Raw genomic sequence first — 12,945 nt, 5'->3', positions numbered from 1 at the left:
AACACACTGACTTTTGTTCTTCCTTTCTATATAGTATATTTCCAACTTTGTTATCTTGAATACTGAGATACACATTTTAAAGTCAACTACAGTACTTAAGGGGGAAGCAGGTAGTAGGTTTTCTTCACGCTAAAAATACTTTGTAAGAGATTCCGACCTACTTCTGTTTGTGGTGCCACCTGAGTTAATTGCCTGTATTATTTTGATGGTTAACCTGTTCAAGTTGGATGTTTTTCACAGATGTCCCCACATCAGGGAATCTTCATCATCTCTTAAGAGCCCATTTCTTGACAGGTATTGTTTTATCCACATTAAGTTTGCAGAAGTCTTTTTAAAGCCCCACCTTGAAAAATTTCTTGAACATAAAAAGGTGGGTACACTTTTTAATTAATTTTCACAGATGAAAGGTGTATTTCAAAACCCCATCTGTTTTTCACTTAAGAAAATGGAAAAATTTCTAAAGTATTAAAAATGTAAACATAACTTTTCTTGCAGGGGTATAACTGATATATATAATATATATGTATTTCTCTGCTATATGTTAATATTCCTTGAAAACTGAACATACTTCTCTCTTTCATATCAATGTGTCCTAGCAAGAATTTTTAATGGTACTGTGTCGTTACTCTTAATCTGTTTTTCATTATTGTATTTTCTGATAGCTGACATTAGTACTTTCTCTTGCATTTTATTTAATTCATTTTGCATACATTTTTTCTACCCTTTAAAATACGTTCAACCCATTCACCAATAATACTCCCACTGAAGTCTATTATTACATAAACTCCAAATTTGAAGGAGCTAAGAAATGGTCCCATGTTTATGAAATAGTTAGATTTTCAAAATTTAAAATATCTCTGCACGAAGCACCAGTTTCACACATTTCAACAGCAATACAAGTAATGCAAATTTAAATTCTTAAAATCCAGTTAAGTTTTGGTTGAGAAGCAGCTGAAGTGTTTCAAAGTCACATAAGGTGTGTGGATGTATCTGTGTATGTTCTGCAGTTTTGCTTCTATAGTGTTTGCAACCTAGTGAAGTTTGTATAATGATACTTCAGTTCAAAACATTTGGCACCATCTCATCCATATCTTGCATCTTCCTCAGTATCTGTTGGAAGAGAAATAATTTTATGCAGACAAGCAAGCATGCACAGAAAGAGGAACTGCTAAATACCCACTTGTCAGCTTGAACGCACAGGTCAGCAAACGACAACACACGTTTTGTTTCCTAGCCCTGCATGGGTATTTGTGTGCGAGACAGAGAGCTGTAAAGTATGATGTACATTTATACATAAATATAGGGTGTTTTCCTGGAGAAGAGGAGGTTGAGGGGAGATCTCATCACTCCCTACAACTCCCTGAGAGGAGGTGGTGGTGAGGTGTGGGTCAGTGTCTTCTCCCATGTAACCAGTGAGACAGGACAAGAGGAAATGGCCTCAAGTTGTGTCAGAGTGATTTAGATGGGAGATCAGGGAAATCTTTTTCACATAAAGGGTTGTAAAGCATTAGAGCAGAATACCCAGGGAAGTGGTGGGGTCACTATCCCTGGAAGTGTTCAGAAGTTGCATGAATAAGGCACTTGAGAACATGGTTTAATGGTGAGCATGGTGGTGATCCGAGGTTGATGGCTGGACCTCATGATCTAAAAGGTCTTTTCCAACCTTTTGTATTATTCTGTGTACTCAGTAACATTTTCATAGGCAAGATGGGGAGGATAGAAGTTAAAAGCATGAAACATAAGTTTGCCTCATTTAACTACTGATTGCCTAATGCAAAGTGAGCAACGAATAATTTAAATGCTAATTAAGCAAGTCACATTAATTCAGTGTATTTGTTTCACGGACGCTGTTACAGAAGACTATACTGGTCATCTGTTTTACTTTTCATTTACTGCTCTGGAATTTATTTCATATGAACCTCTATACAATGTTAATACTCATTCCTTATGCAATCCAAATAAAGTCCCTTGATAAATATTTTATATGACTAACTAACACAGTATTCTGAGAACTTCTTACCTCTGTGTTACAGGAGACTGCTTTCTGTGTGTTTTACAGATACTAAGGTACAGTAGGTCTACCATGACAACATTTATTAAATGAATTTGCCTTTTTGAAAGAAAAATGTAAAAAAGGCATAATTTTGGTACTGTTTAAACTTTAAAAGAACTAAACTGTAAATGGAGTGTGTGTGAAAGAACTGTTTCAGAGTGAAAGAACTGCAGCAGAGTAACATACATCTGTGGGATTTTGTAGAATGTCTTAAGAGCACTGCAGCTGGTCAGTTCTGTGTGGATGCTGTAAAAGGGTACTGAATGATCCTAGAAAGGTCCCAGTGCAAGAACAAAGAAGGTGTGTGAGCCAGAGATCGTTATCTAGCAGACCAGACAGGAGCAGCAGTTTTGAAAGTGTTACATATTCCAACGGCACAAGTGCAAGAGCAAAATTCCCACAATTTTTAAAATTCCTGAAACCCACAAAACAAAATACTAACAGTGGGGCACAGTGACACAGAAACCCAGGGAGGCACTTACGGTGAAATTGTACAGCCAGAGGCATAGGCATGGTGGCCCGTGTAGCGGATATCGCAGCGCACAATGTTGTTGGAGTAATCGGATTCAGGCACCAGGTAGCTGGGGTTCACACTCACCTGGAGGGGAGAAAGCACAGTGCTGTCTACTGCCAGGTTTCAGTTGGTAACTTACATGCAACAGGGTGTATGGCAAATGATTTTCTTCTTTAAAAGTAAAAAAAAAAAAAACCCAAACCTCCCCCCCATTCCCAGTACACTTACCTTCAGAATATAATTTCCAGGTTGTACATCAGTAATATCAATCCACTGGCAATCTATGTCAGCATTGTAAGTGTCGTAGCAGCCAGGGCTCAGACCCTTAAGAATGAAGTTAAAATGGGTGTAAAAAAAATTAATCTTTAGAAACAGTGACATTCTAGACATTAGGGACACTCGGACTGAAGTTCACTTAACCATCACAGTTCACTTAGAAAATTAACCTAGAAAATTAGTCCTATTTTTAGATGGCATTTTGCTTGTGTGTCTAAACTAGAACACTTAAGTCTAATGTATTTTATAGACTGCTGCTTATTACTACTGGATAAGAAACACCTATAATATTGACAGTTGTTCATCTGTGAGATACCTGTGTTTTCTTATAATCACTTGTTACAGTACTCCTTTTATGAAAAAACTGTTGATGTTGCTGTTTCCTCTTTACATAAGATCAGAATAAAATAAAAATTGACCAAAGACTGGAGGTAAGTATCTGTAAATGTTGAGTGAATAGCTTCTGAGGTCCTTGAGTACGAAGAGACTTGATCACCACATTGGAACCTCTCTCTACCCTTCGAAATGATGCAACTTTTTGCTGTGGATGCACTCTGCACAAGTGCCATCTTTGAACAGTAGGGCCAAGGGTCATTTTGACACTGACCCTTGCATGGAAATGGTGTCTCTTCAGACAAATAGTGACACAAGAATCTGAGGGAACTGAAAATGTAGCCTTTATTCTAGATGCATCTTTCTGAAAAATTCTTTGCTGTTAGGAACATTAGTAAGAATCCCTATATATATGAACGTATTGGTGGTTCAAATCTAGTGTCATTAGCTGTGGCCAATAGAGATTGCTCTAGGCAGAGCTGATCTGTTCTGGCAACACACAGAATACAGAAAACCCAAGTCCTGCAGGAATTCCCTCTTGACCCAGCCGGTCATCAGCTCAGACTCTCGCATGTATGTGCCAAGTCTGAGGCTGGAGAAAAGTTTTACAGTCCAATTACAAACCCCTGAATTATGGGCTTCCAGTGGAAATGCTGACACAGCCACGATTCTAGTGACACAAATACTCCAGCTGTAAAATATGTATGTTGCTTAGTTAGATGTCATAGTCTACAGAAGTAGAAAAGGTATTTATAAAACCTCTTCAAAGCCTTTATGTATTGCAGATCATTCATTATAGTTAAAATTCAAATGGGGACACGTCAGCCAGTGAAACATAGCTGTCATTTCTCTGTTATAGAATAACTACCTTCTAGATTAAAAGCTGCAGTATAAGGGATAAAGTTTATGTGTAAGTATGACCACACTGAGTTAAACCACAGATGCATCAAAGCTCAGTGTCATGTCTCTGATAGTGGTCAGCAACAGATGCTTGACGAGAAAAGAACATAAGGAATGGGATGTGTAATGTCAGGCAAATTCCTTCCACCAGGCAGTTAACTGTATTTAAGGCATGGGGTACCATCATATTTTTGTGTCTAGTAACCTCTATTACTTTGTCTAAATTTTTCTTAAGCTCATGGAGATTTTTGATCTCTGCAACACCCAATGGCAAGGAATTTAAATCTTCATTCACGTGTCCAAAGAGCACTCCTCTTGGTTTTAAAGCTGTTGCCTGACAGGTGTTAAGTCCTTACATTGTCAGAAACAACAACAATTGTCAGTAAATATCAACGATTTCCTCTTTCAATCCACAATCGCTTAAGTTTTGGTCTTATTTCTAGTTTTCCAAATGGAATAGTCTATGAAAGCTCTTAGCCATACTACACTGCTGATCATCCTTGTTCTGCTGGGGTTGGCTGGTTTGGATTTTTTAAGCTTTTCTTTAGCAGTTCTGAGAGGTGGTGATGCAATATTCAAGGTAGGAGTCTTCCATGGATTTATCTATCATAATGGTGTGTTCCATTCTGCATGTTCCCCTAATAAGCCCTGGCACCTGGCTTTACATTTGCACATGGCCCATCACAATGTCTACACAGCTGCCATTCCCTTTAGCAGCCTCCTGGCGTACAGGCACAGAACAGTGCTCTGAGTTTTCTATGCCAGACTTCCAGCCAGCAGCGGCAGGTATTGAAGGAACCCAGCACCTTACAGCTTCAGACTCCAAGCAAGGGAGGAAATACCAGCTATGAACTCTGGGGCCAGCCAAGGACATCAGTGAGCAGTCTGGGGGTGATGAACACTGGGAACAGCTTCTTTACGAGCTGTCTTGAATGCCCCTTCGCAAGCTTGACCAGTCCTACAGCCACAAGAACTTGTGGTGTGTTTTAATGCAGTTCAGTTACCAGTGGTGCTATGCTACCGAGTGTCACTGCACTTTGATAAGAAACCCACAGTTAACAGCAGGTGGGTGAATTAGCTGTCTCCAGGTTAGTACCTGGTCTCCAGAATGGGGAATTCCAGAAGCTAGTTAGGGCATCAGCTAACTTAGGGCATCATATGATTGGCAGTAAAGTTATCCAAATACAAACTGGGGGGGTGAAAGACACGTGGTTTTCTCCAAAGCAGCTCCTACCTGCGTGTGTGCTGTGCATGCATACCGCCTGTAATATCCATAATCACAGGAAGTATCTTCAAGGCAGAAACTTGCTTTGTGTCCTTCAGCAACTTTTCTATGTGAGCTCGCATCCAACAAGTCATAGTGGCTGAATTCATCCATGCTGTGATAATGTCTGTTAAACCATAGATGCATTATTAGAGATGGATCAGATCTTACCAACATTTTAAAATATTCTTATTTGATCTACATCCTGTTAAATCTGGCCAAATTTTATTTATTACCTGTTAGAAGCTTAGCGAGACGAGGAGCCCGGGCCCCCAGCGGGGGAGAGAGTCAAACAAGCCAGCCAATATGGTTGATAGAGCAAAACTCCACAAACTCCATTTATTAGCAGTCCAAAGGCACTTATATAGTGTACCAGCTTGTTAGCTCCTAAGTGGCTCAAAGCTTATCAAAACACATTTCTATTTCTACATAATTGGACTTACATTGGCAAGCTTCCATAAAGAAGTCAGTGTCTATCTCCCTCGTTCACTCCCGGATAGTACAGCTGGACCATCTCAAGACTCCCTCTTTGTTCCCAGCCCTGCTTGTTATTTTTCACACAGGGACTTTCCCATGGAAAGTTTTCTCACACACAAGCCTAAAGCTTCCAGGCCTATTGCTTGCACAGTTCTTTTGTTGATCCCAATAATTCTATTTCCCAACAATTACCCAAAACCTGTGTGTTAGTATACTTTCCTACTACTGACCATCAATTAGTTTCATTACTCTAATTTTCAAGTACTACATATCATCTTCTATAAATAAATAATAGATTTTAATTTGTTATGGGAAAGATTCCATAGCAGCACTGTTTTTCCAAAATTTCCTGTTTCAGCTCTTTTCCAATAACAATAGCAAGTATTAAGTAGTTCATATTTGAATTTAACATCTTGTAAGTGCCTTTAGCCAGAGTTTTGCTAGGAATGCTTACCTTACATACCATAAATTCCATGGAAGTTTGCTACTTGCTAGCAAAACCCCAACAATTTGGTTTCACATTTCCATGGCCCTCAGACAATGTAACACATTCATAACATTGGTGAAGACAAAATCTGCATAAAGAATTCAGCTTCTGTGTACTGGGAATGCAGATTTCATTCAATGTCAACTATTTTTGCAGTCTGTACTTAATGCTGTCTCTATTTCAAAAGTGTGTATGGTTTTGATTTGGGCAAAGTGATGCATTTTTCTTGCTTTCACACAAAGTTCACAAAGTTTCACACAAAGTTTCACACAAAGGAGTTCTAGCTCTTACTGTGGAGCTTAACACCTCATATTCTTGTAATTTCACTTTTTCCAAATGTGTGGGAAACCAAACTTGTCTTTTCTACATGCTGTCTTTGCAGCATTTGGCTGCTGTTACTTTTGAATGCTTTCAGCTCAGGAGGTGTGTTAAAAAACGTCTAATTAAACGCAATTCAAATGTATTGGTAAAACAAAGCAGCACAGGAGCCTCACAAGCAGGCACATCCAGAACACTAAAACTGGGCCACAGATGATGATGACTAACACTGAGGTCTGATGGCTAGCCAAAGTAATTGGCAGTTAGAGTTCATTTCCAAATGAGTTTGTTTCACTGTTATGGAAATGATCACGAGAGATGCATTTTTTTGTAGGCAATGCATTTTCTGTCCAAGAACTGAATCAACATCAGAGACACTTTGCATCTGGACAGTGATAGCTGGTCTGTCGTGGCAGAGTAAGAAACTGTTTTTCTACAAATGGAATATTTCAACTGCTCTCTACCCATCCATTTATCAACTTTGTAAGCATGAGGGTTGGGGGATTTTTGTTTTGGTGAAGATTTTTTTCAGGATGGAGGTTAACTAAAGCATTTGTGGAGGGGTTTTTTTAGGTTTGATTTAGTTTTAGCTTTTTGATCCTTGCAAGATTTATAAACTGAAAATATGAGTCTTTTTTGAAAGAATTTGTTCTAATGATATTGATTTTTCATTCAGTGCCTAAAGCCTCTGAACCCAAAAAGAAATATTCCATTGGCTCAGAGGCCTTCAGATCAAGCCCACATTGCATACCATTTTTAAAAAGAATAATATTAAGTTATCGTTTATGTACCTGTAGCAGCAGAGCCATATTTTAAGTAAGTGGAAGTAAGTATTCTGGGTAATTAGTTTTGGTATTTTACAACTGCTCCTGCTGAGAAGTAGCAAAAATTGGAAAAAAACCTGCAAACTCTTGCATATGAGTTTTCTGAAAAGGTACAAGTTTGCAGTGTTACCTGCTCCCAAAATGCTGAAAAAGTTCTACTACATTTCCCTTGCTGTGTTTCTAGCAATTATACTATTTCTAGAGCAATGCTCTTATGTCAAAATATCATCATATGACAAGAACATCATTGATAATGGGATCAGCCAACTCAAGAACTTTGCTTTTTGATATTGATCAGACCATCCCTTGTGAAGAATTAATTCATGAAATTCAGCTCAAGAATTATGGATCACTGTTAAAAATGATGTGTTATTATAGGGAACATGCTAGTAAATGAACATTTTAGGGTTTAGAGAAACCCTATATATAAACATGTTTATTTTAACATGGTTGGGACTTTTATTTAGTGATTACACTTAAATGTAAGGGGACTATATGTAAAATAAAAGGAGGAAGTGCTACTGTCAAATCTCATTTCAGACTTGTATTTATATTTAATTTATATGTTGTAAGAGTTTCATACATATGGATAGGCTGTGTATCCATCTTGGTTTCATGTGTCTGTATAAAGAGTAATTACCACTACATAAAACTAATCAGACAGTAAAAAGCTAAAGTTTCTCCATAGTTTCTCTCTGCTTCACTTCAGTTTTAGAAAGTGTCCCCTTATAAGTGACAATTTGTTAGTGAAAAGAATAATTAGAAGATGAGCACTTCACTCACTGGTGACAGCTGTGCCACTCCCATGAATAACGGGGTCTGCTGGGCAGAAAATCCGATGTGCCTTGATTTTTCACTCTTTGGGGGAATCTCAGGAGCACCCGATTGTCATAGTCTCTAACATCTGCTCGATAAGCTGAACTGCAATGATGCAAAACAAGGAAAACAAAGAAAAAAGCCATAAGTATGTGCAAGAAATACTTTGAAAAACACTTTATATTGTCTCAGAAGTAACATGGCAGAGATCATTTTGAGCCCCAATCTCCTTATGCATTGGAGATTCACAACAGGAATTCCATATGGTGTGGAAATGCCTCGTGTCAGACCAAGACCTGAAAAATACTCAGATCTGGTTTTAATTTTATAAACGGAAGGTTGACCACTGAATGACTCTGTCTATGAAGAAGATCAGTGCTTAGCTGTAAAATTACTCTGGTACCAAAAAAACCAATTTCATTTGTTGCTCTTAACCAAAATGACTCCCTGTGTATGCACGATCACAGAACAGATGTTTCACACTGTTGCAAAAAAAAAAAAATTAATGTGTATATGAATCAGGGTGCATTTTCTTATTCTACATAGCTAATATCTACAGTCTTTTAAGTACTGGAATATTTTAATCAACTAATAGCAAGCAAGAACACTTCAATGAGTCTTCATTTGTGAAGCTAGCATAAAAAATACTGCTCCTTATGTCATGTTTTCTTTTTTCTGCAAGTGAAGAGCAAGCATGACCCTGGAAACAGTCTGACATAAATTAATGACGCTGGTAAATAAATAAATCTGTTTTGCATGATAAGGTATCAAGCAAGTTAAAATGGTTAAAAACAGCCATGTCAATTTCTTTCCAAACAAAACAGGAAAAATCCCTCCTTGCCAACTGGACAAGACCTAACTTCATAACAAAGCTGTTATTTCAACCCCTTAAGAGACTCTGAAACACTTTTCAGAGAGATTTTAGTTTTAGGAGACATTACAAGGCATAGGCCCAGAAACAATTAGCTTATTATAATCTTAATAGTAAATTGTGGTGGTTAAGAATAGGGGTTTTGTTGTTTGGTTGTTTTTTGGTTTTTTTTTAATGAAGTAGCATATGGTCTTGTGAGAGTAGAGGAGGGAGATGAAAATCAACAGATTGAAGTGGTTTTCTAGGTGCCTCCATTTCATAAAATTCAGAAATGTTCAAGTGAGCCTGGCAATAGAAACATGTAATATAATTTTTCACAACATGTAGGTTCTTCAGGAGATCTGTAGCTTGTCTCTCTAACATGGCAGTATTGCTTTCTGATGTGCACACTCCACCATCCGCCACAAACTTGGAAGGTTACAGTGGGCTGTGTTTCCTTGCACCCTCCAGCCTCACCCTTCCCCACTCTTCACCGTGTTCACAGGTGGAAACAGGAGCACAGCAACCCGCAGAGAACGGGCAAAAGCTTGGGACGATGCCTACCTTGCCAAGCAGTTCTCCTCGGCAGCACATCTCAAGTTATACATGGACATCCTCTGGACATATGTGGACGCCTGGATGTAATAGGGATCTGGGACTAAGTCAGGGAGACCTGCAGTTCATCAAACCAACCACATAACAGCAAGATCAACGCAGGACACGTTTGCAAATATTTGGCTACCATCCCAGTCGTTCGGGGCCGTCGTTTTGCTACGGACCTCTGCCCTCCGTTAACCTCGCATCCCCCTTTGCTCAGGCTTGTCCCAAACACCCCATCGCAAGCACGACGCCCAGACCCCTCGGTGGGCTTATCGGCAGCTCGCCCCTGTCCCAGAGGCGGGGAGCGGGCTGCCTGCCGTCCGAGAGCCGGGCGAACGCTTGCCCGGTCAGGTTTTGCCCCGAGCGAGGGCCAGCAGGGCAGGCGACCTCCGCAGCACACCCCGGCGGGACCGGCGTGCGCGGAGCGAGCGGGTCGTGCGGCGGGGCCGGGGCCGCCGGCAGGGGAGGGACGGGACGGGCGGAAAGGAGGGCTCTTACCGTACTGGAAGTAGCCGGTGCCATAGCCGGGTCTGTACCTGCTGCCCTGGCGGGGCCTCTCGTAGGTGTCGTAGTAGTTGTAGTAGGGGTTATCGTCCGTGTACTTGTAGGGGTTGTAGGGGTCGTCTCCTACCATGACATCTTCCCGGCCGGGCCTGAAGCTGCCCAGGGGCGGCAGGCTGCCCACCCCGGTGCTGCTGCCGTTGCCGTCGGTGCCGGTGCCGCCGGCGGGGCTGGCGGGGGCGCTGGGTCTCGGCGCCCCCGAGGAGGCGCTCCGGGCCGCGGCGGTGGCGGCCGCTGGGCTCCGCTGCGCGGCGGCGGCGCGACCCCCGGAGGAAGCCTGGTAGCCGGCCTGGAACCAGTGCCGAGCGCCGGAGCCGCCCCGGCTGCCGCCGGCGGGCTGGGGCTGGGGCTGGGGCTGCGCGGCGGCGGCGCGGGCGGCGGCTCTCCGCGGCAGCACCGTGCCGTTGTTCCTCAGCAGCAGGATGGGGCTGCCCGCCGCCTCCGCCGCCTGCCTGCGCCGCGGGGGCTGGTACTGGGAGCCCAGGCTGAGCAGGCTGTACACCTGCCCGTTGTTCTCCCACTGGATCCGCTGCCTCCAGGCGGCGGGGGGCGGCGGGGGATCCCGGCGCGGCGGCTGCTGCTGGCAGCCGGCGGGCCAGAGGCAGCTCCAGTAGATGCACGCGTGAAGCTGGGCGAGCAGGAGCCCCGGCGGCGCGAAACGCATCTTCTCCTCTTTCGTGGGCGCCGGCGGGTAGCGAGATACGGGCGAAACTGGGGAGGGGAAGGGGGGGCGAGCGGAGAGCGAGGGGTGCCTTTCCTGCTCGGAATGAAGCGGGAGGGGGGCGGTACGGGGAGGCCGGGGGGTGCGGGCTGCGCCTCTGAAAGGCTCAGGCGGGCAGCGAGGTCTCAGGCGCTGCGGCACCCGGGAGGTGCCATCGGGCAGGTCGGGCCGTCGGAAAGGAAACCCGGCCCGGGGGAGGCGGCGAGAGCGGCTTTTCTTCTCCCCGGTATTTATAGGCGAGGGGATGCGAATGGGAGCCGGAGCAAACAATCAGCCTCTCATCGTCCTCCGGCCCGCGCTGGTGTCTGGAGCGAGGGAAGGAGGAGGAGGAGGAGAGACCAGGGACTTTAAACTTGCTGGCACGCTCGCAAAGTTACACAAGCCCCGCTGGCTGGGCTGGCTGCACCCCCGCCATTTGTTCACGTAATGCGGCTGGAAACGTGCGGCCCTGACAGTTCCCCCCACGGCCGCCCCCCGCCCGCCCCGCGCGGGGGCGGCTCGGGGGAACGGGGCGGCTCGGGCCGGCGCGGCGGCGGGGGCTCCCCATCCTCCCTTCCTGCCTCCTTCCCTGCCTCCTTCCCTGCCTTGCCTCCCCGTCTCCCCCCGCGCCCCGAGCCGCGCCGAGCCGTGCCGAGCCTGCGGCGGGCGGGCGCGCTCAGACACACGTAGGCTGCCAGAGTATGCCGTGGGGCAGCGCCAAAGTATGCAAAGGAAAAATGCTATTAGCTCATCAGCGCTGGAGAGACTAGAAACGGGGTGGCGGGGAGGGGGAAGGGGCCGCTGGCGAGAGAGGAAACATGTTTCTGGAAAATGTGCTGGCCGGCACATCTCCCGCGCTAGAGCAGCTGCTGGTGACCTTCGTCTCAGCGCTGAGTAACAGTCGGATTCCCTTAATGACCTCTTAATTAGGAGAAAACTTCCATCAAATAAACTCTTGACTATTGACTTTTGGGTTTTGTGCATATGAGTCACACGAGAAATATATTGGCGATGGTCCTCCCGGAGTAAGTTTTCACTGAAAAGTGAAATTTCACATGGGAGAGGCTTAGCCCCGTCACTAGAACAAATAAACCTCGTTCAGGCAGTGTCTCCCCAAAACCATGCTGGGGAAGAGGAGCAGGCTGCAGCCCGAAAACCTCTCCCTTCCTTCCTGCTTTTACAAGAGTTCATCAAGGCTGTGTTTTGATAAGTACAATCACCCAGCAAGGCAAATGAATTAAGGTCCGTGGATTTCAGCCAGAACTTCTTTTGGGTGTATTTTTCCAAGGGCTGTTTGCTTATGAATCCTTGCAAAGGAATTGAGGAGAATACACAAAAGTTCTTCTTCACCAAAAGTTGGGTGGTGAGGATATTTAAGTGAATCCTGTCAATGATGATCAGCCTGGGCTGGAGGTTTTCACCCTACTCAGGTAGATTCAAGGCAACCTTGGACTGCTGCCAGCTTCCCCACGTCTGGTTAACAGTCCACAAGTTACTGGCCAGGTGAATATTTGCCACTGGATTTTGATGTTCTTGACACACTTCTCCTGTCATTTGTTGTGCTGTAGTTTATTTTAATTGCATACTACTTTAAATAGTGCACACCTAATAATTGAAAACCAGCAAAATGTGGTCCCACATTGCGGCTGTGATGGCTGGTGGTGGATGCTGATTTACACTGCTATAGGATTAGTTGTAGTGCTTATCTGAAGTACTTTCACCACCCTGAAATCAGTGGTGCCACCCTACGTGTCAAAGGTCCCCCCGTGGACAGGGTGGTCATTGGCTCTGACTGGCACCAGGTGCTCACCATGCTAGGCTTGCTCATCCTGCTCTAGCCATTAAAATGGTCAGTCTGGAGAGCACTGAGGAGCACAAGGCAGGTGTGCTCCAAACACAGCAAAGTCTTCTCACTTGAGAACGTACCCAATAGCCAAGTAGGTGCTTGTTACCATTGCTAGCCAGCACCAGG

The 12,945-nt window shown here is 44.2% G+C and overlaps 1 protein-coding gene across 1 annotated transcript; it reads right to left on the bottom strand.

Annotated features, from left to right (window-relative positions):
• Positions 1–2,531: 2,531 nt before the first annotated feature.
• On the bottom strand, positions 2,532–11,349 carry LOX (lysyl oxidase). The gene is made up of 6 exons (XM_069001745.1): positions 10,211–11,349; positions 9,677–9,785; positions 8,230–8,367; positions 5,311–5,467; positions 2,796–2,891; positions 2,532–2,651 (listed from the first exon to the last, which is right to left on the bottom strand). The coding sequence occupies exons 1-6, from the start codon at positions 10,935–10,937 to the stop codon at positions 2,532–2,534; spliced, it is 1,347 nt and encodes a 448-aa protein (XP_068857846.1). The 5' UTR covers positions 10,938–11,349.
• Positions 11,350–12,945: the final 1,596 nt, after the last annotated feature.

This window comes from Aphelocoma coerulescens (genome assembly GCF_041296385.1).
Source record: "Aphelocoma coerulescens isolate FSJ_1873_10779 chromosome Z unlocalized genomic scaffold, UR_Acoe_1.0 ChrZ, whole genome shotgun sequence".
NCBI lineage: Eukaryota > Metazoa > Chordata > Aves > Passeriformes > Corvidae > Aphelocoma > Aphelocoma coerulescens.
The sequence above is the reverse complement of the archived record's forward strand: the minus strand, read 5'-3'. Positions and strand labels throughout refer to the sequence as shown.